General features: G+C 35.7%; 4 protein-coding genes across 8 annotated transcripts in view; 1 reads left to right on the forward strand and 3 right to left on the reverse strand.

Annotated features, from left to right (window-relative positions):
• The window catches only part of LOC100185573 (SH3 domain-binding protein 5-like), a gene marked incomplete in the record, with an annotated part of 4,586 nt that extends 2,920 nt beyond the window's left edge, over window positions 1-1,666 (reverse strand). Inside the window, 4 exon segments of the mRNA XM_002123950.5 lie at window positions 137-310; window positions 481-642; window positions 879-1,007; window positions 1,290-1,666. Of these exon segments, the coding sequence (XP_002123986.3) occupies window positions 137-310; window positions 481-642; window positions 879-1,007; window positions 1,290-1,385 (561 nt within the window).
• Window positions 1,667-2,283: 617 nt separating this feature from the next.
• Window positions 2,284-13,192, reverse strand: LOC100183210 (28S ribosomal protein S18b, mitochondrial-like). 2 transcript variants are annotated; one of them, XM_026837808.1, is made up of 6 exons: window positions 12,789-13,192; window positions 12,372-12,469; window positions 11,901-11,972; window positions 11,348-11,474; window positions 9,975-10,068; window positions 2,284-2,342 (listed from the first exon to the last, which is right to left on the reverse strand). In XM_026837808.1, exons 1-5 carry the CDS (start codon window positions 13,183-13,185, stop codon window positions 9,995-9,997), a joined length of 768 nt encoding a protein of 255 aa, XP_026693609.1. In that variant the 5' UTR covers window positions 13,186-13,192; the 3' UTR covers window positions 2,284-2,342; window positions 9,975-9,994. The 2 variants fall into 2 exon arrangements, with proteins under 2 accessions (XP_026693609.1, XP_002129978.1); XM_002129942.5 differs by lacking the exon at window positions 2,284-2,342 and having other exon boundaries at window positions 9,834-10,068.
• Window positions 3,170-9,522, forward strand: LOC100180156 (TBC1 domain family member 13). The gene is made up of 11 exons (XM_002129894.4): window positions 3,170-3,273; window positions 3,539-3,612; window positions 3,916-3,982; window positions 4,268-4,397; window positions 5,028-5,141; window positions 5,882-6,010; window positions 6,268-6,469; window positions 6,756-6,854; window positions 7,432-7,534; window positions 8,412-8,534; window positions 8,926-9,522. Exons 1-11 carry the CDS (start codon window positions 3,248-3,250, stop codon window positions 9,053-9,055), a joined length of 1,197 nt encoding a protein of 398 aa, XP_002129930.1. The 5' UTR covers window positions 3,170-3,247; the 3' UTR covers window positions 9,056-9,522.
• A 403-nt stretch (window positions 13,193-13,595) lies between the features above and the next one.
• Window positions 13,596-22,871, reverse strand: LOC100180850 (potassium voltage-gated channel subfamily B member 2). Of its 4 annotated transcripts, none has more exons than XM_026837805.1 (12): window positions 22,671-22,871; window positions 20,171-20,290; window positions 19,446-19,600; window positions 18,935-19,044; window positions 18,219-18,353; window positions 17,397-17,588; window positions 16,371-16,550; window positions 15,849-15,983; window positions 15,499-15,631; window positions 15,193-15,335; window positions 14,665-14,819; window positions 13,596-14,301 (listed from the first exon to the last, which is right to left on the reverse strand). In XM_026837805.1, exons 2-12 carry the CDS (start codon window positions 20,263-20,265, stop codon window positions 14,088-14,090), a joined length of 1,647 nt encoding a protein of 548 aa, XP_026693606.1. In that variant the 5' UTR covers window positions 20,266-20,290; window positions 22,671-22,871; the 3' UTR covers window positions 13,596-14,087. The 4 variants fall into 4 exon arrangements, with proteins under 4 accessions (XP_026693606.1, XP_018670533.1, XP_002130030.1 ...); XM_018814988.2 differs by having other exon boundaries at window positions 22,569-22,870; XM_002129994.4 differs by lacking the exon at window positions 22,671-22,871 and adding an exon at window positions 22,041-22,142.
• Window positions 22,872-22,891: the final 20 nt, after the last annotated feature.

The raw sequence follows: 22,891 nt of genomic DNA on the forward strand, positions 1-22,891 counted from the left end.
TAAATCCAAAGTCCTCTGTTTACACACATATCAAAAGCCACCCATATTATCAAAAGCCACACATGTTATCAAAAGCCACACATATTATCAAAAGCCACCCATATTATACCCATAACACCACACACAAGCCTTTTACCTCTAATTGCTTCTGTGTATCTTGCTTCAGTTCAAAGTAGGGCCGTGACTTTGCAATACTTGACTTTAATTTCTTTTCTAACTTCCTGACACCCATGGTTGCTACTTTGAAAGATTCAGCTTTCTCCTGGTGTTCATGCTCACTACTTATTCGTTCAACCTCTGAGTCATTCACCTGCTCATAATGGTGTTTATGATGTCATATTGTAACAGGTGTGACTGACTGATTCATTTACATACACTCAAAATTAATGTTTAATATTAATACCTATTACACAAAACCCAATATTATATATATACTACCCACAGCAATACCTATACATATATAAGTGCAGCATGTCCCACCTTTAATGTTGCATGGTTCAACATCTCCGGCCATGCAGTATCCAGTTGGTTTGAATCTTTGATCATTCCTTGCTCAGCTACCGCTACCATTTCCCTGGCTGCTGTGTGCATGCTAACTGCACGCTCGTATCGTACAGCGGCTAACTGACATTCTGCTTGGGCCTGGGAGGGATAAAGTGAATTTAGAGGTAATATATCTAACATACTGCAAGTGTGTGTTACAGCAGAGCATATTTACACTAACTGCCGTTCTGCTTGGTCTTGGTAGGGGGTAGAGGTAAAGTAAAATAATAACAATATAACTCCTAAATGGACATAATGTTATACCACAAGTGTATAAGTTATATGAACCAAATACACTCATGTTATAACTCTGACTCTGCCACAAAAACACCAACCTCTTTAGCTAGCCTCTTCTTCTCATAATAAGGTCTTGCTTTAGCCACACTATCACCCAGTTTTGACGACAATCGATTCAATTTACGAGTGGATTCTGACAGTGCTGTGCGATAGTTATTTCGCTTTTCCTGGAAATTAAACAAAATCATTTCTCTTGTTTTCTAACAGGCTAACAATAAGAATAAAGTTTTAAATAGGTATTTTAATGTTACACCTTTAAATATATATTACTTACAAAAAAACAAACGAATAAATATATTCATAAATATAATTGTTAAGTATAATATAACTCTATTTCATTTTGTTTTACCTTCAAATATAACTTCTACCAAAAAATAAATAAATATAGATAAAAATATGTAAATAGAACTTTAAATACAACTCATTAAACATAACTTGCCATAACTTACGCTTATTTCATTCTCTAGTTGGTTGATTACTTCGCTTGCGTTGTTCAAACTTTCTAATTCACAACTAACTTGAGGTTCAATCCATGAGCCATTCATGATGTCACAGTGATGATTGTTACCTAACTTTATAATGCATTTATAAACTTACTATGTTTATTAGACATCTGTAATATTATATTTGTTACATAACAGAATATTAAGTTACTTTATAAAATATTGGCACTAGTGAGGAATCTAGTGGTTGATGGTTAGGTGTTGATGGTTAGGGGGTTAGTGGTTATAGGGGTTGGTGGTTATACACCAAAATATTATTCATTCAGTACTACACACTGGGTCACCTGGCTTTATCATGCATTTATAACTTAATATGTCTATTAATAAGACATTTGTAGAATAGCTATGTTTGTTACATGTCCGAATATTAACTGCACACACTGGATTGGTTAACTTTATTAAAATTTAGGAGTTACTAGTATTAACACATATATATATATATATATATATATATATTAGGAATCTGTAACATGTATGTTTCTATATAAACTATTACAATTGCGTTATAATGTTTCCTAATCACGTATTAATTACGCATAAAAAGGATTAAATAGGGAGAAAATAACTAGATCGTATAATTATTGATTTGTATTAATATATAGTAACGTAACTTGCCACATAAATTATTAATTACATATCCGGGTTTAAACTTTACATCTATATTAGTTACTACGTATACAAGACATCTTAGTGATAAATACGCAAAGGTAAACGGAAAAAAATATTGTATTTTTGTCTCTTTTAATAAATTAAATAAAAAAATCAAACTTTTACTGTCTACGTATTAATAGCTTTGTCTTATACGTTGTCTAAAGTCTACGTTGCTATAAGACTATATACTATATACACCTTGTTTTAAGCTTAAATCTAACAAAAAACAAACATAAACAACTTTTTTTGTTAAGAAAAAAAACAAACAAACACATTATCAGCTGTTTTCTTTTTTCCATCAGTCCTTTCGGCAAATTTGGCGACAACACTAATCTTCAGAGATTTTTTCTGGGGACAAAAAGAACAAGGTGTTAAAACGGTGATATAAATTTAACACCTTTCTTTTTGTTGCTAAGTTGTTATCATGCAAATTGTTTTGACGCCAAAGATCAATAAATTAATTAATTGACACCTTTAAGGGTGTCGCTGCTTTTCTTATTATTTGTTAATAGTATATTTAAATCAGTAGTCATACAAATATAATTTACAAACAAAATCATAAAAATAAATGTCAATATTTAAGGATTATTTAAATTTAGAATTATAAACTTTGACGTAAATATTTGTTACGCTGGCGGCTAGCATTTAATGAAAAAAGAAAGCAAAGTTAAAAGTTTAATTTACCTCCTAATCGTTAGTTTTATAGAATTAAACAACATAATTGTTTGAAAACTATATTATATGAACTTATTTTTACACTACTAACCCTTTTTATCTAATTAAACTCCTTTGATACTTAATAAATCAAATTTCGCGCCCTAGCAACAAAAGACGCCATTGGTAACCCAATCAACCGTAACGTTGTTTACAAATTTGACACAAACATCTATTTTAAACAAATATTATCTGGGAACTAAAGTTTTTATACGTAAAAAATACGACGATAAGACCTTATATAACTTATTGCAACATTTTAAACAAAAAACATCATTATTTCATATAATGGTTCAGTAAGTATTTAGTTTTTGGTCAAAACTTAAGAAATTTAACGTCACACAATAACGGGGAATTACCGAAAAGGAAGTGTTAAGACGTGAAGTAGGTCATAATAATGAAAGCAATTTGTGATTCTAATTTGTAAACTCATGACTCAAGACGTATAGAACAGCGTAAACCATATAAAGACTTTCGTTTTGCAGTTATAGGGTTTTAAAATTAGTTCTGTGCCAAAGTTTAGGATATTTAGTTTCAAAATGTCAAGATCAAAGCAAAATGACAGGTATTTATAATATCTGTTGTTACATGGACTTCAAAAGTTTCTTATCCTAACTAATTCAATACTGAAACTAATAATAAAATGTAAAAAACCGAATTCATACTGCCATTTTACCTAAACTGTTTTAGGTTATACGTTTATTTGAACAGATGTAATTAAAAGTCCAACTATTAGGTTAAAGCACATTTATGCCTAATATAAAGTTGTGTTCTTAGTTTACCCATTAATTAAAGCCGTATTTTATTGTTTAACCTTGTTTTAATACCAGGGAAACATTATTTCTTGAAGCGATTGCAGCTCCAGAAATTAACTTGAAACAAATAAGGAAATTGTGTTCAAGAGGTTTGACCAGTGTACAATATATGTTTGCTGTGTTTTCATATTTCTATGTACAATTTTTAACAAATAAATATCTGAGTAACTCTTCAGTTTCAGCAATGAAGATTAAAATAAAACCCGTACAAAATGAAAACCTATTGGTTTAAAAACGCCAGCTGCATCCCTTGGCAAAAAGTATATAGATCTAACCAAACTAACACAGTGACTATATGGTATATGAGAGTAATGAAGCTAAATAAATATCAGCCAACATTAGGTATTATAGTAATTATACAATGACAACATTTTTAACTTACTTTTTTACAGGAGTTGTTGAAACTTGTGGAATACGAGCTGTTTGTTGGAGGTTGTTACTGTATTGCCTTCCAACAAAGTAATGTATTGTTTCTTCTTGTTTGTGTGACTTATTGTTTGTGGGGTTTTTGTGATAAGTAACAACTGATTATGCATATATAGAAGTTCTTTTGTATTTTTTTCTCGTAAGCGGACACAAGGTGTATAAAACAGAACGCCCATGTTACAATGATTGTCATTTGCCCCGCTGTGCAAGGATAAAAAAGTTCCATACATTCAATCCATGAAAAAGACTGAGTGGACTTAAAACATCTGCCACAGCATATTGAGTCTATACTCGATAATTGTAACCTTTGCATTCCAGGAGATCTCTATGGCAGCAAGAACTGACACGTCAGAGATCGGAATACAATCAGTTTGTTCAGGAGATAATTGTTGAGCCCGGCCTTAAAAGATTTAACACTGGGAATGCTGAGTCATCATTTGAAGATCATGTCAGTCAGCATATTTTGACAACAAGCATGAGGTGTATGAATACACCATGTGTGTCTGGTGTATAAGAAGACACCCATGTTATACCTCGACAGTGAGCATGAGGTGTATGAATACACCATGTGTGTCTGGTGTATAAGAAGACACCCATGTTATAATTTGACAGTGAGCATGAGGTGTATGAATACACCATGTGTGTCTGGTGTATAAGAAGACACCCATGTTATAACTCAACAGTGAGCATGAGGTGTATGAATACACCATGTGTGTCTGGTGTCCCATGTTATAGCTTGACAGTGAGCATGAGGTGTATGAATACACCATGTGTGTCTGGTGTATAAGAAGACACCCATGTTATAATTTGACAGTGAGCATGAGGTGTATGAATACACCATGTGTGTCTGGTGTATAAGAAGACACCCATGTTATAACTCAACAGTGAGCATGAGGTGTATGAATACACCATGTGTGTCTGGTGTCCCATGTTATAGCTTGACAGTGAGCATGAGGTGTATGAATACAACAAAACACTGACTTAAATAAGGCCTTGTATGATGGAATTCTTACAAGAGTGAAACTGAATAATAGATAAATCTTGGCAATTGTTCAAAGCTTTAAATATTTCATGGCAGCCATTGAACCCAAACCCCAAAAGCGAATGGAACTCGTACTTTAAGGATAATGAGCTACTTCTACAAATTGATAAAGATGTCAGAAGATTGTGCCCGGATATATCATTTTTCCAGGTAAATATCAAAACAGGCTAATTCTGTTACTTCTGCTACCAGGCATAATCTGAATAATTAATAATTACTTAATGTCTCATCTCGTATAAAAAAGTGTTATATTCCCCACATTTCGTCCGCGTTTTGGCAAGATTGTTTAAAAACACTAATTTTTTTAATCATTTGTTTTAAACATTAAACAATATGCAGTAGGTTGGGGGAAGATGGGACACCTTTTCATTCTATTTTCTCGTACATTTTGGTAGTAAGCAAAGAACATTCAATGAATTATAAAACCTTGTCCTTGCGACTTTCATAGACCGTTGGTAATTGTTTAAAACACGACCAGAATATTTATAAATTTTGTGCTAAAAGTGTCCCATCTTCCCCCACCCCACTATATGAGTAACAGTATAGTTCTGTGTAAACATCTGCACAAGGAAACAGAACACTTGTGTGATAATACTGCCATTGTCTGTCAACACATGGATAAACAGGTGACAATATAATTTCACTAAACAGAAACCCATGGCTTAAAGTCAAAATTGTCAGAATGTCAACCATACAAAAAACAATCACCCACAACATTTCTTGAAACCGGGCATGAGGTGTACGAAACAGAACACCCACGTTATAACGACTGTTGTTTATGCGTGGTTAAACGTGATAACACACACACTGCGTTTTTACAAAATACTCGTTTCATATATGCGTTATAACGACTGTCGCTGCCGAACAAATGACAATACAACCTTAAACAGAACGCAACCAAGTATCCATGTGAGGATCTCACATCCACTGAAAGCAAAGTTGAAACATTGCGGAAACGCGTTGAAAGGACGGCTCTCAATTCACAAAGTCTTACAAGGAAAAGACTGGGGATTAGCAACGTGAGTTGTTACTATTATGTATAATTTGCATTAATGTGAATGGAAGCATATGTTGAAAAAAGTCTGGCTTATTTATACAGATAATCCAGGGTCTGGGTAATGGGCCCAAAGTGGCCTAAATTCCTAGGTGCAAGAACCTCTCCCATGCAGAATAGGGAAATAACACCAATGTGTAAATACTAAACAAGCATAAGTTAAAAAAGTTACATTTATTCAATCTTTTTTCTCCCTATATAAACCATGCATTCCCCCCACAGCTAATCAGCAGTAGAAAACAAGCATCTCACGAATACCAGGTCCTAATGGAGGCAGGACAAGAAGCGCATTGGGAGGTGGTGGAAAGGATTCTGTTTATTTATTCCAAACTAAACCCAGGGACATCATATGTACAAGGGATGAATGAGATCATAGGGCCGCTGTATTATACACTTGCGTCGGACCCTAACATGGATTGGAGAGGTATTTGCCATTTTAACCGGATTTTTTCACAAAATTTCTAGAAATTAGATTTTTGTTGGCCCATTACGATTTGTCACAGTTTTAGCTTCAAGCTTCTCGAAAAGAACTATATTACCCTCTTCTGCTATATATCTATAAAACTGAATTTCAAGGCTTATATCAGCCCCTTACCATATTTCTCCCCATCCCATATATTACCCTTATAAACCCCACAACAGAGCAGATACGAGATACCAAAACAGTTGTTGCCCAATATTAACCCTCTATATAACCCCCCCACCCACAGAGCATGCAGAAGCGGACACGTTCTTCTGCTTCACAAACCTCATGGCTGAGATCCGCGATAACTTTATTAAGTCGCTCGATACTTCAGCATCTGGTATTGGTACGTTATGTTTGTGGGTATTTTAACATTGCTGGCTACTATTCTATGTGGTATTTATATTTATAGACACCAAGGGTATTCAACATTGTGTTTTAACAATGACCATTATCGCTAAGTTGTTCTATAACATTAGATTTATCACCCCAGTACAGTTGTAGAGTTTACAGCTCAAGACACTGCTACGATTTTGGGTGTGTGTCCTTTTTAAAAACCTGGGATTTAGACCACAATTGGCCCATTACCCAAAACGTCTACTCGTGCAAATTTGTTGTACGTTATAATAATTGTCCCTTTTGTTTCCGGATAATATATATTATCATTATGGTACTGTGGTGGGGTTATATTCTTTGTTTTTTACTAAATGGAGCCAGATAAGAGAATGAAAATATGTCTCATCTTACCCCAAACCTAGCATTTATTACATCACAATTAAAACGAATATTACAACTTATAATATATTAGGGCATGGGTGCCAAACTTGAACATAAACGTATTTTAAAAAGTCAATTCAAGATTTTGTTAAGAATTAAACCAACATTATTCCTATGACATCATAAAGCATATTGTTTACACACAGAGGGTTCTATGAACAAAGCATTATGTCTTCTACGTGAAACAGACCCACAAGTTTGGCTGTTACTTGAAAAACAAGGAATCAAACCTCAGTTCTTTCTATTCAGGTTCGTTTGCAAACCATACATGTATTATATATGCCTGTGGGTCTATTACATAATTACTGCCGGTTCTTCTCTTATTTTACAGCAATAATAATTAAACTTAGCTGAATAAACATGGATTTTCTGGTTGTTTTTAATACAAACATTATAGTCCATACAAACATACAACTGCCATTTTTAAACCAACCGAGACAACAGCAATTACCATCATACAACAACAGTTACCTTAAACAGAATCATAAATAACTGAACTTAACTGAACCAAGCATGCGCTGCCTCTTACTATGTTGGTGTATGTCATTGTCCAGCAATGTGAACGCAAACAAAGTACCCATTAACATTATCAGCGTCAATCTGATATACATGCGTTCAATAGCTCCTGGGATACTCCATACTAATGGCTTGTTGGTTATATGTGTCCTTGGGGTTGAGCATGACATTTAACAGACATTGCTGCGTCCCAGTGGTCACTCATGGGTTGCAGCAACTTGGGTGTTGGGGGGTAATAGACCAACTCTGGTCTAAATCCCAGGTCCCATGGAGGTCTCACCAAAAAACGCTCATTCATATAGAATAGAATAACAACAAATACACTACTTTAAATTACAACCACATATGATAACCACAAAGACCTAACCACACACAGATAAAGCCCCAACCCAGCGTTCAGTAATGGGTTGTCTAAACTGTCAGGCATACATCAAAATCACATGGCTTTGCCTAAAAAATAATACTTGAAAATTACGATTATTACAAAAACCTAACCCCACATTGGCTTGCCATGCTGCAGGACCTCACCCATGTAGAATGTGTACCCAGTACCTACATACCCATGTTAAGCCCATATATAACTATTACCTAACCCCATACATTACCACAGGTGGTTAACTCTACTGTTATCCCAAGAATTCAACCTCCCCGATGTAATTCATATATGGGACGTTTTGTTCTCCGATGAACGAAGGTTTACTTTGCTTACAGCTGTGTGTTGTGCTATGATTGTGTAAGTAAACATCATATATATATTTTACTCAGGATCTACTAATGGGTTGTCCAAACAATCACCCACAAAGTTACATATCTGGTAACTCCTAAGTTGGCACAAGGTGTATGAAACAGAACACCCGTGTTATACTAACTGTCGTTGCCCCATCATGTGAGGATAAATAAGTTGCATTCCTAGAACGTAGTTACTTTTACTTATATATATAATCTGGGCATTAGGGTAATGGGTCATATTTGACCTAAATCCTAGGTCGTCAAGGACCCCACCCATATAGATAAAAATACAACCATACAAATGTAGTAAATCATACAAGCTACAGAACTCCTGCAATATTACGACAAATATTACATTATGACATCATAACCCAACCTTCTACCTCACAATGCAGATTATTACGCGAACAATTGCTAATCAATGACTTTAGCCACAATATGAAGCTTCTACAGAACTACCCTATGCATATTGGTATCCCTACTATAATAGACAAAGCAAACAAAATCAATAAATCAATGAAGTAAAAATAGAAATTACAATTGAAGCCAATTTTTTTCAGGAAAAAAATGTTATTTTCCATTTTTTACGAACGTTATAGTTTCTTCAAATTTTCCCCCCAAAAATGTTTTGATTTTTTGTTGATTTTTTTAAAAAATTACCCTCACATATATATATACATAGGTGCCAAACTTTATAAAAAGCAGGGTAGGCAGGGATAGACACACAATCCTGTGAAACAAATCTAACTTATTGGTTGTAATGTTTACTGATTAATGCAGTGTAGAAATTCAGGGTTGGCCTGCCCACCCTGCCACCCCAGGTTTGACGCCTATGCTACTATACCTCTATATTGCAATAATCACTGAATCATTTGATGTTCAATGTAAACTATGTAATCTTCTCTTCATATTAGTTCGTGCTATTACGTTACATCATGATTAAAAACACCAGAAAACTTTGAAATTTTAAGTTCAATACACCAGAGACCAGACTTGTTTTTATGAATAAGTTGCCAGAATTTGAGTAGCATAGGGTGGAGCTTACACCTAATGACCTAACACCCTGTATGTCTATCATATGCTCAACACTAAATGTTACTACCATTGTGGGCGTATGTGTCCTTGGGCAAGACACTTAACGGCAATTGCTCCAACCCAGTGGTCACTAATGAGTTCCAATTTGTCAGCCATACATAAAAACAATCAACCACTAAGTTTCATACACCTATTGTACCAAGAAAACATGCCCACAATTTCGACAGCATCAAACCTCTAACCTCTGGGTTGAGTTACATTCAATTAATTTTTAGTCACACAGTTATGTGTATTGATAACACAAAATAGCTTTTTTGCAATAAAATATCCTTGCAACAATCTGAAGCAAAATGTGCAATAATTTTACCCATTGGTGGCTACTTGTATTGAAAATAAAACAACATCTCACATGCAATTGTTGCATTGGTCTCATAATGCTGAATAGTTGACGCGGTGATCTGTTAAGTCGTATTTCACAAATTCAGCTTCAGCTGCCAGGTAACCTGCGTTTAATTTTTTTTTAATTAGTAGGACATTCCATGTGTGCTAACCAGAGTCCGTATACAAACATAAGTTGTTTCATGTCGCTCATAGAAATCGCATAGCAAAGTTTTATGAATAAACTGCGACTAAGCAGAAAAATATATACGGACTATGGTGCTAACAAGTTACAAAGTTAGCATAAAGCAATGCTTTGGGTGCAATTTTTAAAACAGGGGTGATATCATATGTTAAAGCACCCTAGTTGAAGCTTAAACAAATTTTACATTTGGGGGGCTATGCAAATATTACGTTCACCACATTAATCAATGAGGTTCCCTATGTTTGACAACTATGAGTGTAACTGTATTTTAACAATGTCACCCCAGATTTTACCCTGCTGTTAGGTGTCTATACAAACAAGCAGAGCCAAAGTATATTGCATTCACCACATTAATCAATGAGGTTCCCTATGTTTGACGACTATGAGTGTAACTGCATTTTAACAATGTCACCCCAGATTTTACCCTGTTGTTAGGTGTCTATACAAACAAGCAGAGCCAAAGTATATTGCATTCACCACATTAATCAATGAGGTTCCCTATGTTTGACAACTATGAGTGTAACTGTATTTTAACAATGTCACCCCAGATTTTACCCTGTTGTTAGGTGTCTATACAAACAAGCAGAGCCAAAGTATATTGCATTCACCACATTAATCAATGAGGTTCCCTATGTTTGACAACTATGAGTGTAACTGTATTTTAACAATGTCACCCCAGATTTTACCCTGTTGTTAGGTGTCTATACAAACAAGCAGAGCCAAAGTATATTACATTCACCACATTAATCAATGAGGTTCCTATGTTTGACAACTATGAGTGTAACTGTATTTTAACAATGTCACCCCAGATTTTACCCTGCTGTTAGGTGTCTATACAAACAAGCAGAGCCAAAGTATATTGCATTCACCACATTAATCAATGAGGTTTCCTATGTTTGACAACTATGAGTGTAACTGTATTTTAACAATGTACACTGATAAAGTCTTAATATATAAACAGATAAAATGTTTGGGACAATAGGGAGAACGTTAAAAAAACATGAAAATATTTCTGTTCAGTTTCAATACAATATTACAGCCAATCTGTCAATAGAAAACAACTGTCTTCATTTTTTACATTTTGATTTAAAACTAAAACCATTTTTCTAAAAAAAAATTGTTTCCACTATACCCCACATTGATGAAATTTTGGGACAATATTAATAAACTTAACTTTAAAACAGCGCAAATATATTTACCAAAATCTTTGGCCATGCTGAATGCCTTGACCAGCCTCCTATGTTTAAACCTGCACGCCCCTGTTCGTAAGTTGGAGTAAAGTTGGCCGGTTTGTTTGTCAATGAAGTGGTGCAAAAGTGGGAGGTTCTGGGGTGGTATAAATATATAATATATATACATGTAAATATGCATGGTTGGTAGTGATAATAGGATGGTAAACATATATTGTTGATATTCTTGACATAAATTAAATAAATGTGACTGTACAACACGTTCTGTTTCATACACCTAATGTCAGATTACAAGTTACCATGTATGTAACTTTGTGGGTGATTGTTTTCTGTATGGCTGATAATTTAGACAGCCTATTAGTTGGAGAAATTGCCGTTAAGTGTCTTGGGACACATACAACCACAATGGTAGCAGCATCAAGCCTTGAACCATTTAAGCCTTGGGTTACAGGCAGGCGCACTAACCACTATGCCACGGCACTGGAGGTACATGTACAACAATACGAATAATATGTTTCTAATATGCTGGTAATTTCACACAAACAGTTACAACAAAACTTACATTGTAGGTAACCATTATCTTTTCATCTCTGCATAGTGGGCACGGGGAACCAGTTGACATTTCGCCTTTTCTCTGGAATAAAACAAGCAAATAAAACATGGATATTACAACGGATATATGCAGTATAAAGTTAGGCAAATATTTTGAATTTTTGAATTGGGTGTTGAGGCAATGGGCCAAGTTTAGTTATTTATCAATAAAAAAACATGACTTTGCCAAGACATAGTTAAAGTCTGTACTCTGTAGCACATTAATGCCACTACAATTTGCGGAAAAAAAACTTATAAAAACAGTAAAGTTTGGTAGCATTTGCCAATCAATTTTTACCATTTGTGTTTTACAGTCTTTTTAGAAAAAAAATACCGTATGAATATAAGTAAGAACAATAAAAATTTGCGTTTCACAATCTTCCACATATAAAATATAATCAAACTTTGTGTAAATACAAACAAATCTTAATGTTTTACTTACAAAGCAATTACTCCTGGTTTGTTGTGGTTGAACGCCTCCCTTGAAGTTTCGAACATAATTTTCCCAAATCAGCCTTTCCCCATACAGGGTTCGGAAATCTGGAAAATGTATTTTTAATATATAGTGTAGGAAGAGCTTGGTTACATTTTGTTCCAGGTAAATGGAATGTGCAAGGTATTTAAAGCTAATATAAACTTTTTGTAAATATACACCAGACACACACAGATGTATTCATACACTTCAATGGTCCAGTCTACGTCTTGCTCGCCTAGACCTCGGATCTCCCATATCCTACAGTCTGGATCTTGATCTCACAAACCACGTAAACACAGATACTTTACCACCCACGACCCACTTTCATGGTGGCGGATACAACACATGCCCACAAATACCTCTAAGTAATCACAATTCACACACCTGCAGTTTCTAGATACTCTTGCGGAGAAAACCCATTTTCTTCACAATAATTTTCCCAATCTTTATCCTGTTCCACTTTATCTTGTTTAAAATGTAAATTTTTCTCCCATTTCTCCCATAACAGTTTATGATAATCTTTTGGCCAAATTGGTCCCGCAGCAGAATTTCTCCACTCAGGGTGGGGCTTTAGTAAAGTAACATCTAATTCCCGCAACGCCCGATCATTGCTATCCTCTGCTTCAACTTGTGGTTTGAACTGATTAAATTTTTCTCCCCACATTGCAAGTGTTAATGGTTTAGAATGGAAACATCTTGAATTTTCAATTTTTCTGGCACAGTTAAATTGTGAAGTCCTTTTTAAAGCATTAATAGCATATATACTTGTTCTAATCGACATTTTGTAAAATCCTGAAGTTTTAGAATTGGGAATAAATATTGAGTTTTATATTGGTATAGAACCCTCTGTAACAGATTAGGGTGCGCTAGTCAAGAATCCTCCCCTACGTTATCTGCTTAATATCTTCTAAACACGGCAAATACAAAGCTATTATGACATACGATGCTTAAATGTCTAGCACCCTGGATGTTCGGATAACGGAAGAGTCTGGCCTAAAACTCAGGACCCATGGCGTGTCTCTATAAGTGTTGTACCTCGCTGTATAAAATTAGAACATTACGAAATTAAAATCTAATTACTATGGTCTACTCCTAAGTGCTAACCTCAAATTCTACCAAAACTTAATTAGAGCCAATTTTGATCGAAATTTCGGCTCAAAACAGAAACCGTGCTTCCGCCAAACAACAACAAACTTTGTATATATTTTATTTGAGCGCACATGTTCGGTGGTTTCGACAAAAATACTGGCGCTTTCGACACAAACGCGGAGATTTGAAACAGAGCAATAGAAATACCTTTCTCTACGACTCTGATTTAAAAATGGCAGTTTATATGAGGTTTGTATCGAACAGCAAATACACCTAATGCTCACTGTTGAGTTATAACATGGGTGTCTTATACATCAGACACACATAATGCATCCATACACCTTACACCCAAAAAATCCTTTACAAAGTCACATACGGGGTAATTCATAAGTGTGCACGATTCGTATGAAACAGAACACCCGTGTCATAACGACTATCCTTGCCCAGCCATGCAAGGATAAATAAGTTACATACGTGGTAACTTGTGAGCGGACATGAGGTGTATGAAACAGAACACCCGTGTAATAATGACTCTGGTTACCCTGCCACGTGAGGATAAATAAGATCCATCCATTAATTCAATAACACACATATTCATTCATCATCCGCATCTGTACAGAATATACAGTAACAAACATCCTCCTTTTTATCATGGTCAGATAAATCCAACCCAGCGGACACGGAAAACACAGAGTTTGCCACCAAACTCCCGACACATGATTGTCTCTTTTTCCTCGCAAGGCTCAACCTCTTTCCACTTTTACATCTGGATAAGCTACGGTTTTCACCAATTGCAGCAAAAGTGTACCTGGATAATGAATGTAACTTATTTATCCTTGAGTTTGGTAGTTAAAGCAGAGTCGGTATGTAAACATGTGTTTTGGTGAGGATATAACTCCTGTTTATATATGGACACTGGATTAAAGTATATGTCTTTGGGCGAGAAACCTGACAGCAATTGCTCCAACCCAGTGGTCACTAATGGATTGTCTAAATTATCAGCCATATATGAAAAAAGGAAAAAATCCTAGAAAAAATCACCCACAAAGTAAAATACATGGTAACTTGTAAGCTGGCACGAGGTGTATTAACAGTTACACCTGTGTTATAACAACTGTCGTTTTCCGGCAATGGATAGATAAAGTAAGTTACATTCATTCAACCACTATACCTTCTTTCTCTTTCAGCTTTATGAAAGTTTGTAAGGACCATATCAGTATCTGTGTCCGTGGTGGTGGCATCACATTCACTTAATAAAGCCTGTGGTGTCAATGCGACGAGGGAAGTTTTGGATTTTCTTTGCTTGTCTCTTTCTTGGTCTTTTTTCTGCAAAAAAAAACAAGGATTCAGAGCATGTGAAAAAAGTAGATACAACCCAAACCGAAGTACATAACACAATACACATTTTCCTTTTTTCACCCACAAAGTAACATACGTGGTAACTCGTAAGCTAGCACGAGGTGTTAAACCTGTGTGATAACGACTGTCGTTCTCCCGCCGCGCGAGGATACACTAAGTTACATTTATTCACTTATTTATGTCTCTGAAAAAAATGGCGAAGATCGAAATATTTAAAGAACGATCAAAGAACGGGATCAACAGAAAACTTGAACAAGTTATGGATAAAGAGGTGGAAAAAAGCCTCCATTAACAGTCTATAAGATATAGGCGTCACTTTAAAAAAAAAATTGTGTTTTACCTGTACTTTAAGCGCCCTCTTAAATGCATTTTCCATCTCACGTTGTGTTCGGTAACAATTTGAGAAATTAGAAATAATTGGATGAATTGGCATCGCTATGGCGATCACACCAACAAGGAAAGAAGTGGAGGTTACAACTTTGCCTGCGATATATTGTTTCTATGTTAGTTATAATGTTTTTATATCGAATAATATCTTCAAAAACTTGAGATTTTAAAATTGAATGTAAGTTATATATTAAGACTGAGATAAGAACATTAATTATTACATCACACAACAATACAGTTGCATTATTACATCACAGACCTGCAATTGTCTCAGGCACAATATCCCCATACCCCACAGTAGTAATAGTAACAGCAGCAAACCATAATGCTTCCCCAAGGTTGGGGAAAAGATCGTGGCTTTCGAACGAGAAAACTAGTGTTGCCAGCATCACCTGCAGTTTGTATTTGGTCAACACTGAATTTTTTATTCTCCAATGGCGGGCAACAACAGTCGGTATAACACGGGTGTTCTGTTTCATAAACCTCGTGCCCGCTTACAAGTTACCACGTGTGTAACTTTGTGAGATATGACAAACAGTGTACCAGTATAAACCACAAACAGTGTACCAGGATAAACCACAAACAGCGTACCACACACATTCAACTTACGATTCCAATCATAAGGAATATGGACAACATGATTAACTCATTGGAGCTCTGATATAATGTCACACATAATAGTTTCAATCCATTCGAGTGACGTCCAAGGCGGAATATTCTTAAGACGCGCATGATTCGGAACACCTGGAAAAAAATAACTGATATTTTAGAAGAAATTCGAGTTTTCATACACTTTTATTTTCTGTTCTATATGGGTGAGGTTCTTGTCAAGAACCTGGGGTTTAGGCCAGAGTTAACCCGTTACCACAACATGCCAGCTGTTTTGAACGTCCAAAAAAATGAGCTACATATATAATTATACTTTATAACCACAAAGTGCTTGAAATACTCTTATATTAACCTGCAATAACAACAAACCTGTGTTAACAATTAGAAAATATACCATCCATTGTTAATGTAGGCAAGACACGTAACAAACATTTCTTTTCTTAAATATATGAATAACAATTCATAGCCAGTCCATATTGAACAGTCTCAGCCCAAAATAAATAAATTACATCCACCCCTCACCTGTGTTAGATGCTGCCATGTCTGGATACCATTAGCAGCTTCTGGTTTAAACTGTTGGATGAAGAACGGAATAATTGTAAGAAGGTCGATCACGTTCAGGATCTGCCGGATAAAATAAACCTTCTCTGGAGCAACTATGAGCCGTGTTATGTATTCGATGGTGAACCATACCATGCACACCTGGGAACAAAATGGCGACTTGGTATCAAAGTTATAATTACACTGATAAAATACCAATAAGTTACTGTCTGGACATAAATATGGGTTTTGTATTAAATTTAAACCGCATATGACCCCTAATAACCCCATATGACCTCTAGTAACCCCATGTCACCCCATATGACCCCTAGTAACCCCAAATGACTTAGAGTAACCACATATTACCTCATGTGTCCTGTAGTAACCACATATCACCCCATATGACCTCTAGTAACCCCATATCACCCCATATGACCTCTAGTAGCCCCATATCACCCCTAGTAACCCCATATTAATCCCATATTACCTATAGTAACCTCATATAACCCCATATGACCCCTAGTAACCCCATATGACCTATAGTAACCCTATATCACCTATAGTAACCCCATATGACCTATAGTAACCCCATATGGCCTATAGAAATCTCATATAACCCCATATGACCTCTAGTAACCTCATATGACCTATATTAACCCCATATGACTCCTAATAACCTCATATGACCCCACATAACCTCCTATGACCTATAGTAACCCTATATAACCCCCATTTATACGTGCCCATTCATTAGAGTTGTGCTCTCTTGTTCCCGTGCGTTAAGTTTTTAATTAATATGATCTTGGTTATCGTATTCAGAAATGTGTATGTTATAGTAGATTGGAAGGCACTTTATGTTTCCATTCTGTTTTATTGTCGCATACAGAATTATATAACCGTATCCTCCTATAAAATTAATTGTTGGAGCACGATTCGGAAATATGGGATATTATGTGCTAATGTATCCATCTTACCCCACAGTAATATATAATAAAGTTAGTCTCTCACCTTCTCTATCGTAGCCAACGATTCTATTTCGTGTTCTTGTCCATGCGCGTCTTTTTCATAATACCCAGGGACTGTCCCGGTTACGAAACAAACGAGCGATATAATAATGAAGGCGACTGACGTCAGAGTCCAGATCTTCGCAATGATAGACGATGACGGATCTTCCACTACAGACCAAGCTCGTAGTCGAAGCTGGAACATAATATATTAGTTATATGATGAGGTGGGGGCAGATGGAACACCGTTTCATTTTATTTTCTCGTCCCATTTAATATAAACAATGTTTTACAGAAGTATATAAACGTGAATACTATATTACTAAGGGCTTTCATTTGTTTCTACTAAAACGAAAGCCAAGATTAAAGTATGAAGCGCCTTCACCTAATAGCGCCTTCACATAATAGCGGCTTATGGCGGGCCGTACCAGTTTGGTGCTTGACGCTGCTATCTTGGTACCGTAACACGGCGGTGGAATATTAAGTTTTGCCTTGCCATTTATAAAACAATACACCTTAAAATATATAGTAGGGAGGGGGAAGAAGGGACACCTTTTCATTCTATTTTCTCGTCCCATTTGGTAGTAAACAAAAAACATTCAAAGAAATATAAAACCGTTTCCTCACGACTTCCATAGACCGTTGTAAATTTTTTAAAACATGATCAGGATATTTGAATATTATGTGCTAAAGGTGTCCCATCTTCCCCCACCCTACTATATTATTATTAAGTTTTCTAATACATATACACCTCATGCGGGCTGTCGAGTTAAGACAGTTTCGTTTCATCTTCAGTTACGAACTCTTCCCAAACTAATCTACGTACCGTGTGCAAATTATAAGTGACGTCATCCCATGACGTCATCTTGGGTAGAAATTTGATTTCTTCCTGCTTTAAATAATACTGCTCCATCTTCTGCGATATATTCTTCATGTTGAGACCAGTGAGCGTTGTGGCGGTCTGGCATAAACATTAAGTAAGTAATTTGTTTACATGTGAAGCCGTTTGGACAAATACAAAACAGTAAACAGTGGGGTAAGAAGGACATTCAAAGAAATATAAAACTGTATCCTCACGACTCTCATAGACCGTTATAAATTGTTCAAAACACGATTATCATACACTGGTTTCACTTATTAGTTATTAGTAGTGAAATACACAGCACCATATAGGAAGGGGAAGAAGGGACACCATTTAATTTCATTTTCTCGTCCCATTTTGTAGTAAACAAAGAACATTCAAAGAATTATAAACCGTATTCCCACGACTCCCATATAAAACACGATCAGGATATTTGGATATTATGCCCAAAAGGTGTCCCATCTTTCCCCACCTTACCACCCTATATAGTATAACTGTGGGGTAAGATGGATAACGACAAATACCGTTTGCAAAATATCCTATGTTTAAAACACGATGAGGATATTTGGATATCAGGTTCTAACAGTATCTTACCCCATCGTACGTAACTTTGTGAGTGTTTTGGATTTATATTTGTATTAACACAGCCATATATACGTTGTAGTTATTATAGCCCATACCTCTAACCTCTCTGTACAACAAGCATCGAGCAAACATAAGTCAATTTCCCAATATTTCATCTCCTCGCTCAACCGCATCGCGCATACAGATTTCGGGGCATGGATGGAAGCTGAGGTTATTGAATAAGTGAATGTGACTTGTTTATCCTCGCATGGCGGGCAACGACAGTCGTTATAACACGGGTGTTCTGTTTTATACACCTCGTGCCCACTTACAAGTTACCACGTATGTAACTTATTTATCCTCGCATGGCGGGGCAACGACAGTCTTTATAACACACGTGTTCTGTTTCATACACCTCATGCCCACTTACAAGTTACCACGTATGTAACTTATTTATCCTCGCATGGCGGGGCAACGACAGTCGTTATAACACGGGTGTTCTGCTTCATACACCTCGTGCCCACTTACAAGTTACCACGTATGTAACTTATTTATCCTCGCATGACGGGTCATGACGTAACAAGTTATGACGTAACAAGAGATGACGTAACAAATCATGACGTATACCTCCTCTGTAAGCCGCCATAATATAAAGAAACGACTCCGGATCTCGGTCGAAAAAGTATTCGGTGCCTACGTCACTGTCTTTGACATCATTATTTTTTACGTCATAAAATCTGACGTCATCGCAAAGAAGCGCCAAGCTCGCCGGAGTTCGGGATCTGTTTGTGGAATGAATTATTGATCGAAGTTTTCTAGAACATCCTGACGTCATCTGATCTATGACGTCACAGGGGGATGGTTTGGATTAAGTTAATTAATTGATTGATTAATTAAACAAATGAGGAAGTTGTTATGTTTAGGGTCTGGCGCTCTGTGTTGTATATTATTATATTGAACATTGGGGTGTGGTCCATGTTTTCATTCTCTTTTTTCTTTTCGTGCTATGTTTATAACAACAAGTACAACTGTAATTTCATTCGTTTTTTTTACCTGGAAAAAGCTTAACGTTTTACAATCTGTTCTAGTCTAATGGGGTGCTATTGGACTTGGGATGTAGGCCACAGTTGTTTTATATACATACACATTATATTCTATCGTAACAAGGCATGTTATGGGATCACCTGGGAGATAGCTATGCTACAGTTCCCCATTACTACTTCGTCAGTATTCCAAGTCCCTTAGCACATACCTTAGTGTAGGGAACACTATATTTATAAGGGTAGGGACCTACAATAAGTCTAGCCATGGGACCTGCGATGTAAACCGGAGAAATACTCAAAATAGCTTACTTGGTTTTATAAAGCTTTGCGAGTCTGCTGCGTGGAAGTCGGTCAAGTTGTTTTGGTTTCAAAATAAACTTTCTCCCGCCGACGTTTAGGTTCATTCCGCCATCAGTAGAAGTGTCGTATCTGGTGTATGGGTATATGGACGTTATATACAGCATTTCGTATCTGGTGTATAAGTTAAGTAGAGTGAGGTAAAATGGGACACCTTTAGTACATAATACCCAAATATCCTGATCGTGTTTTAAACAATTAACAACGGTCTTTGGGAGTCGTGAGGATACGGTTTTATAATTCTTTGAATGTTCTTTGTTTACTTCCAAATGGGATGATAAAATAAAATGCAAATGTGTCCCATCTCCCCCCACCCTACTATGTATAGTACTGTGGGGTAAAATGGACACCAACACAACGTTAGCACATTACCCTGTATTTACTGATCGGGGATAAGTAAATTTCTTTTCTGGTAAAAACAGAAGATTTATTATACCAATGCTTCGTCTGTTTGATAATTTTTTAACCAGTTTAATACCAAGAAACAAACGTATTTCCCAAATTAAGGCGATCCTATGCTTGTATTATGGGTTAAATATCTGGGCTCCCATATACATAAACTTAAAACCTGTTTTTATTTTATTTTTCACCTCTAGGCGAAACAACAACCTATTTTCCCACTTACACCGCTGGCTTTTATTCCCGAAACTACCAAGTATAAAATACGACGTTTCTTATAATAGCTCAATTATAGCTAATACGAAAGTCAACTTTAAAACTCAATCTGGTTTCAAAACACTTCAATACTAACATAACATGCACGAAAAAACCTACTCTGTTACTTTTATATCTTAATTTATATTCTTGTTAACCAAGTCCAAGTCGCCGAACCTTGATTTTGTAAGATTTTAAATCTTTACAACCAAAATTTCGATCAATTTTAATCAATAATACAACAACCATTAGCCTTAGCTTTAGCCTCGCTATCTCAGACTTCGAACTGTTTATAGTTTTCCTTATGTTTATAACCAAATATTCCCAATTAATGCCCTGTATGAAACATCTGCTCAGCACTTATTTAGCTCTGATTGTCTGAATAATCGTAACTTATTTATCCTCGCGTGGCGGGCAACGGCAGTCGTTATAAAACATTTTTTTTTGTATTTTTTTATAAAAAAATCCGTTTTACATAACATGTCGTACAGTAAGGTGGGGGAAGATGGGACACATTTTTACTCTATTTTCTCATCCCATTTATTAGTAAACAAAAACCTTAAAAGAACGATAAAACCACATCCTCACGACTCTTATAGACCGTTGTTAATTGTTTAAAACACAATCAGGATATTTGGATATTATGTGCTAAAGGTGTCCCATCTTCCCCCACCCTACTATATAACCTCTTCTATAATCTAGTCTTCTTTAGCATTGATAATCAACATAGTTTAAAACATCTGCTCAACATGAGTTTAGCTAAGTCTGAGTAAAATAAAGTTTCGTGTTTTAAGTTAGAAGCGACTAAGCCCATATACAAGCGTACTTTAACGACTGTTGTTTTATCGCTCTTTTCGATTTGACTTTTTTTATTGTGGGCAAAAAAAAATATATTTATTATTGGTATTTAAGCAGTTTTTACCCCTAGTAGGTTTTGTTACTGTCAGTCCTATTTAACGTCGAAATGGCTTATAAAGTAACTTTCTCACGCCACGCATGACATTTAAAATGTTTTTTTTTCCCGAATGAGGATACGTTAATATAAAGAATAAATATTAATATTCTATATTAACTTGCCATTAATACAATGTATATAATAAACAACATAAACCAATTAAAATAAACAAACAAACTAGAAATTTCAAACTTTATGACGAACAATGCTCACCGTGACATCACAACCTGCACTGTTACGTCAGCAATGAAACCAACTATGATATCACAAGCTTTTTAATTCAAACTATGGACCAATCAAATTACTGGATTCCCCCTTGCAAATTAACAATCGTTTTAATTATGACGTCACAATATATTCTGGAATTAGTTGATTCAACGTAGACAATGGAGCTTATTACGTTGATTAGAAACATGATTTAGGTTTCTATTTGATTAATTAGTTAGCTGGCTTTGTATGTTGGGGTATTGGATTAATTTCGAATTTAGATTGCTGTGGTAGTATACCTCATGCTCGCTGCCAAGTGCGTACTATTTTAAATTAATATAAACAATTCGAAACACGTTCTACTAAATACGCAGGGATTATATAACCTTATCTTTACGACTCTAAGAGCGTTGTTAATTGTTCAAAACAAGATTAGGAAGTATGGGCTATTATGTGCTAACGGTATCCATCTTACCCCACAGAACTGTATATATATTGATACATACAAAACTACAATTAATACAAAATACTTACGTTAAAATATGAATATATTCTCTGTTATTACAAACCAAACCAACCGCTTATAATGTACTAACTATATTAAACAACACTAGGTATGTGTATGTACCTACTTACCTACCCCTGCTACTACACAAGCAAACTAACCAACAAACCAATCGTCGCCTATTTAACAATCAGTATTGTTGCACGCCGCAATCCTCTATGACGTCATAATTACACAATCGCGCGTAGAAGCGTCGATTGTTGGTGTTGCGGAATCCCTGATTGTTTGAACCCTGTGCAAAGTTCATGCGTATTATGACGTCAACACCTTGCTACAAGCGATGACGTGTGAC

The sequence above is a fragment of the Ciona intestinalis genome, unplaced genomic scaffold (assembly GCF_000224145.3).
Source record: "Ciona intestinalis unplaced genomic scaffold, KH HT000019.2, whole genome shotgun sequence".
In the NCBI taxonomy this organism is placed as follows: Eukaryota; Metazoa; Chordata; class Ascidiacea; order Phlebobranchia; family Cionidae; genus Ciona; species Ciona intestinalis.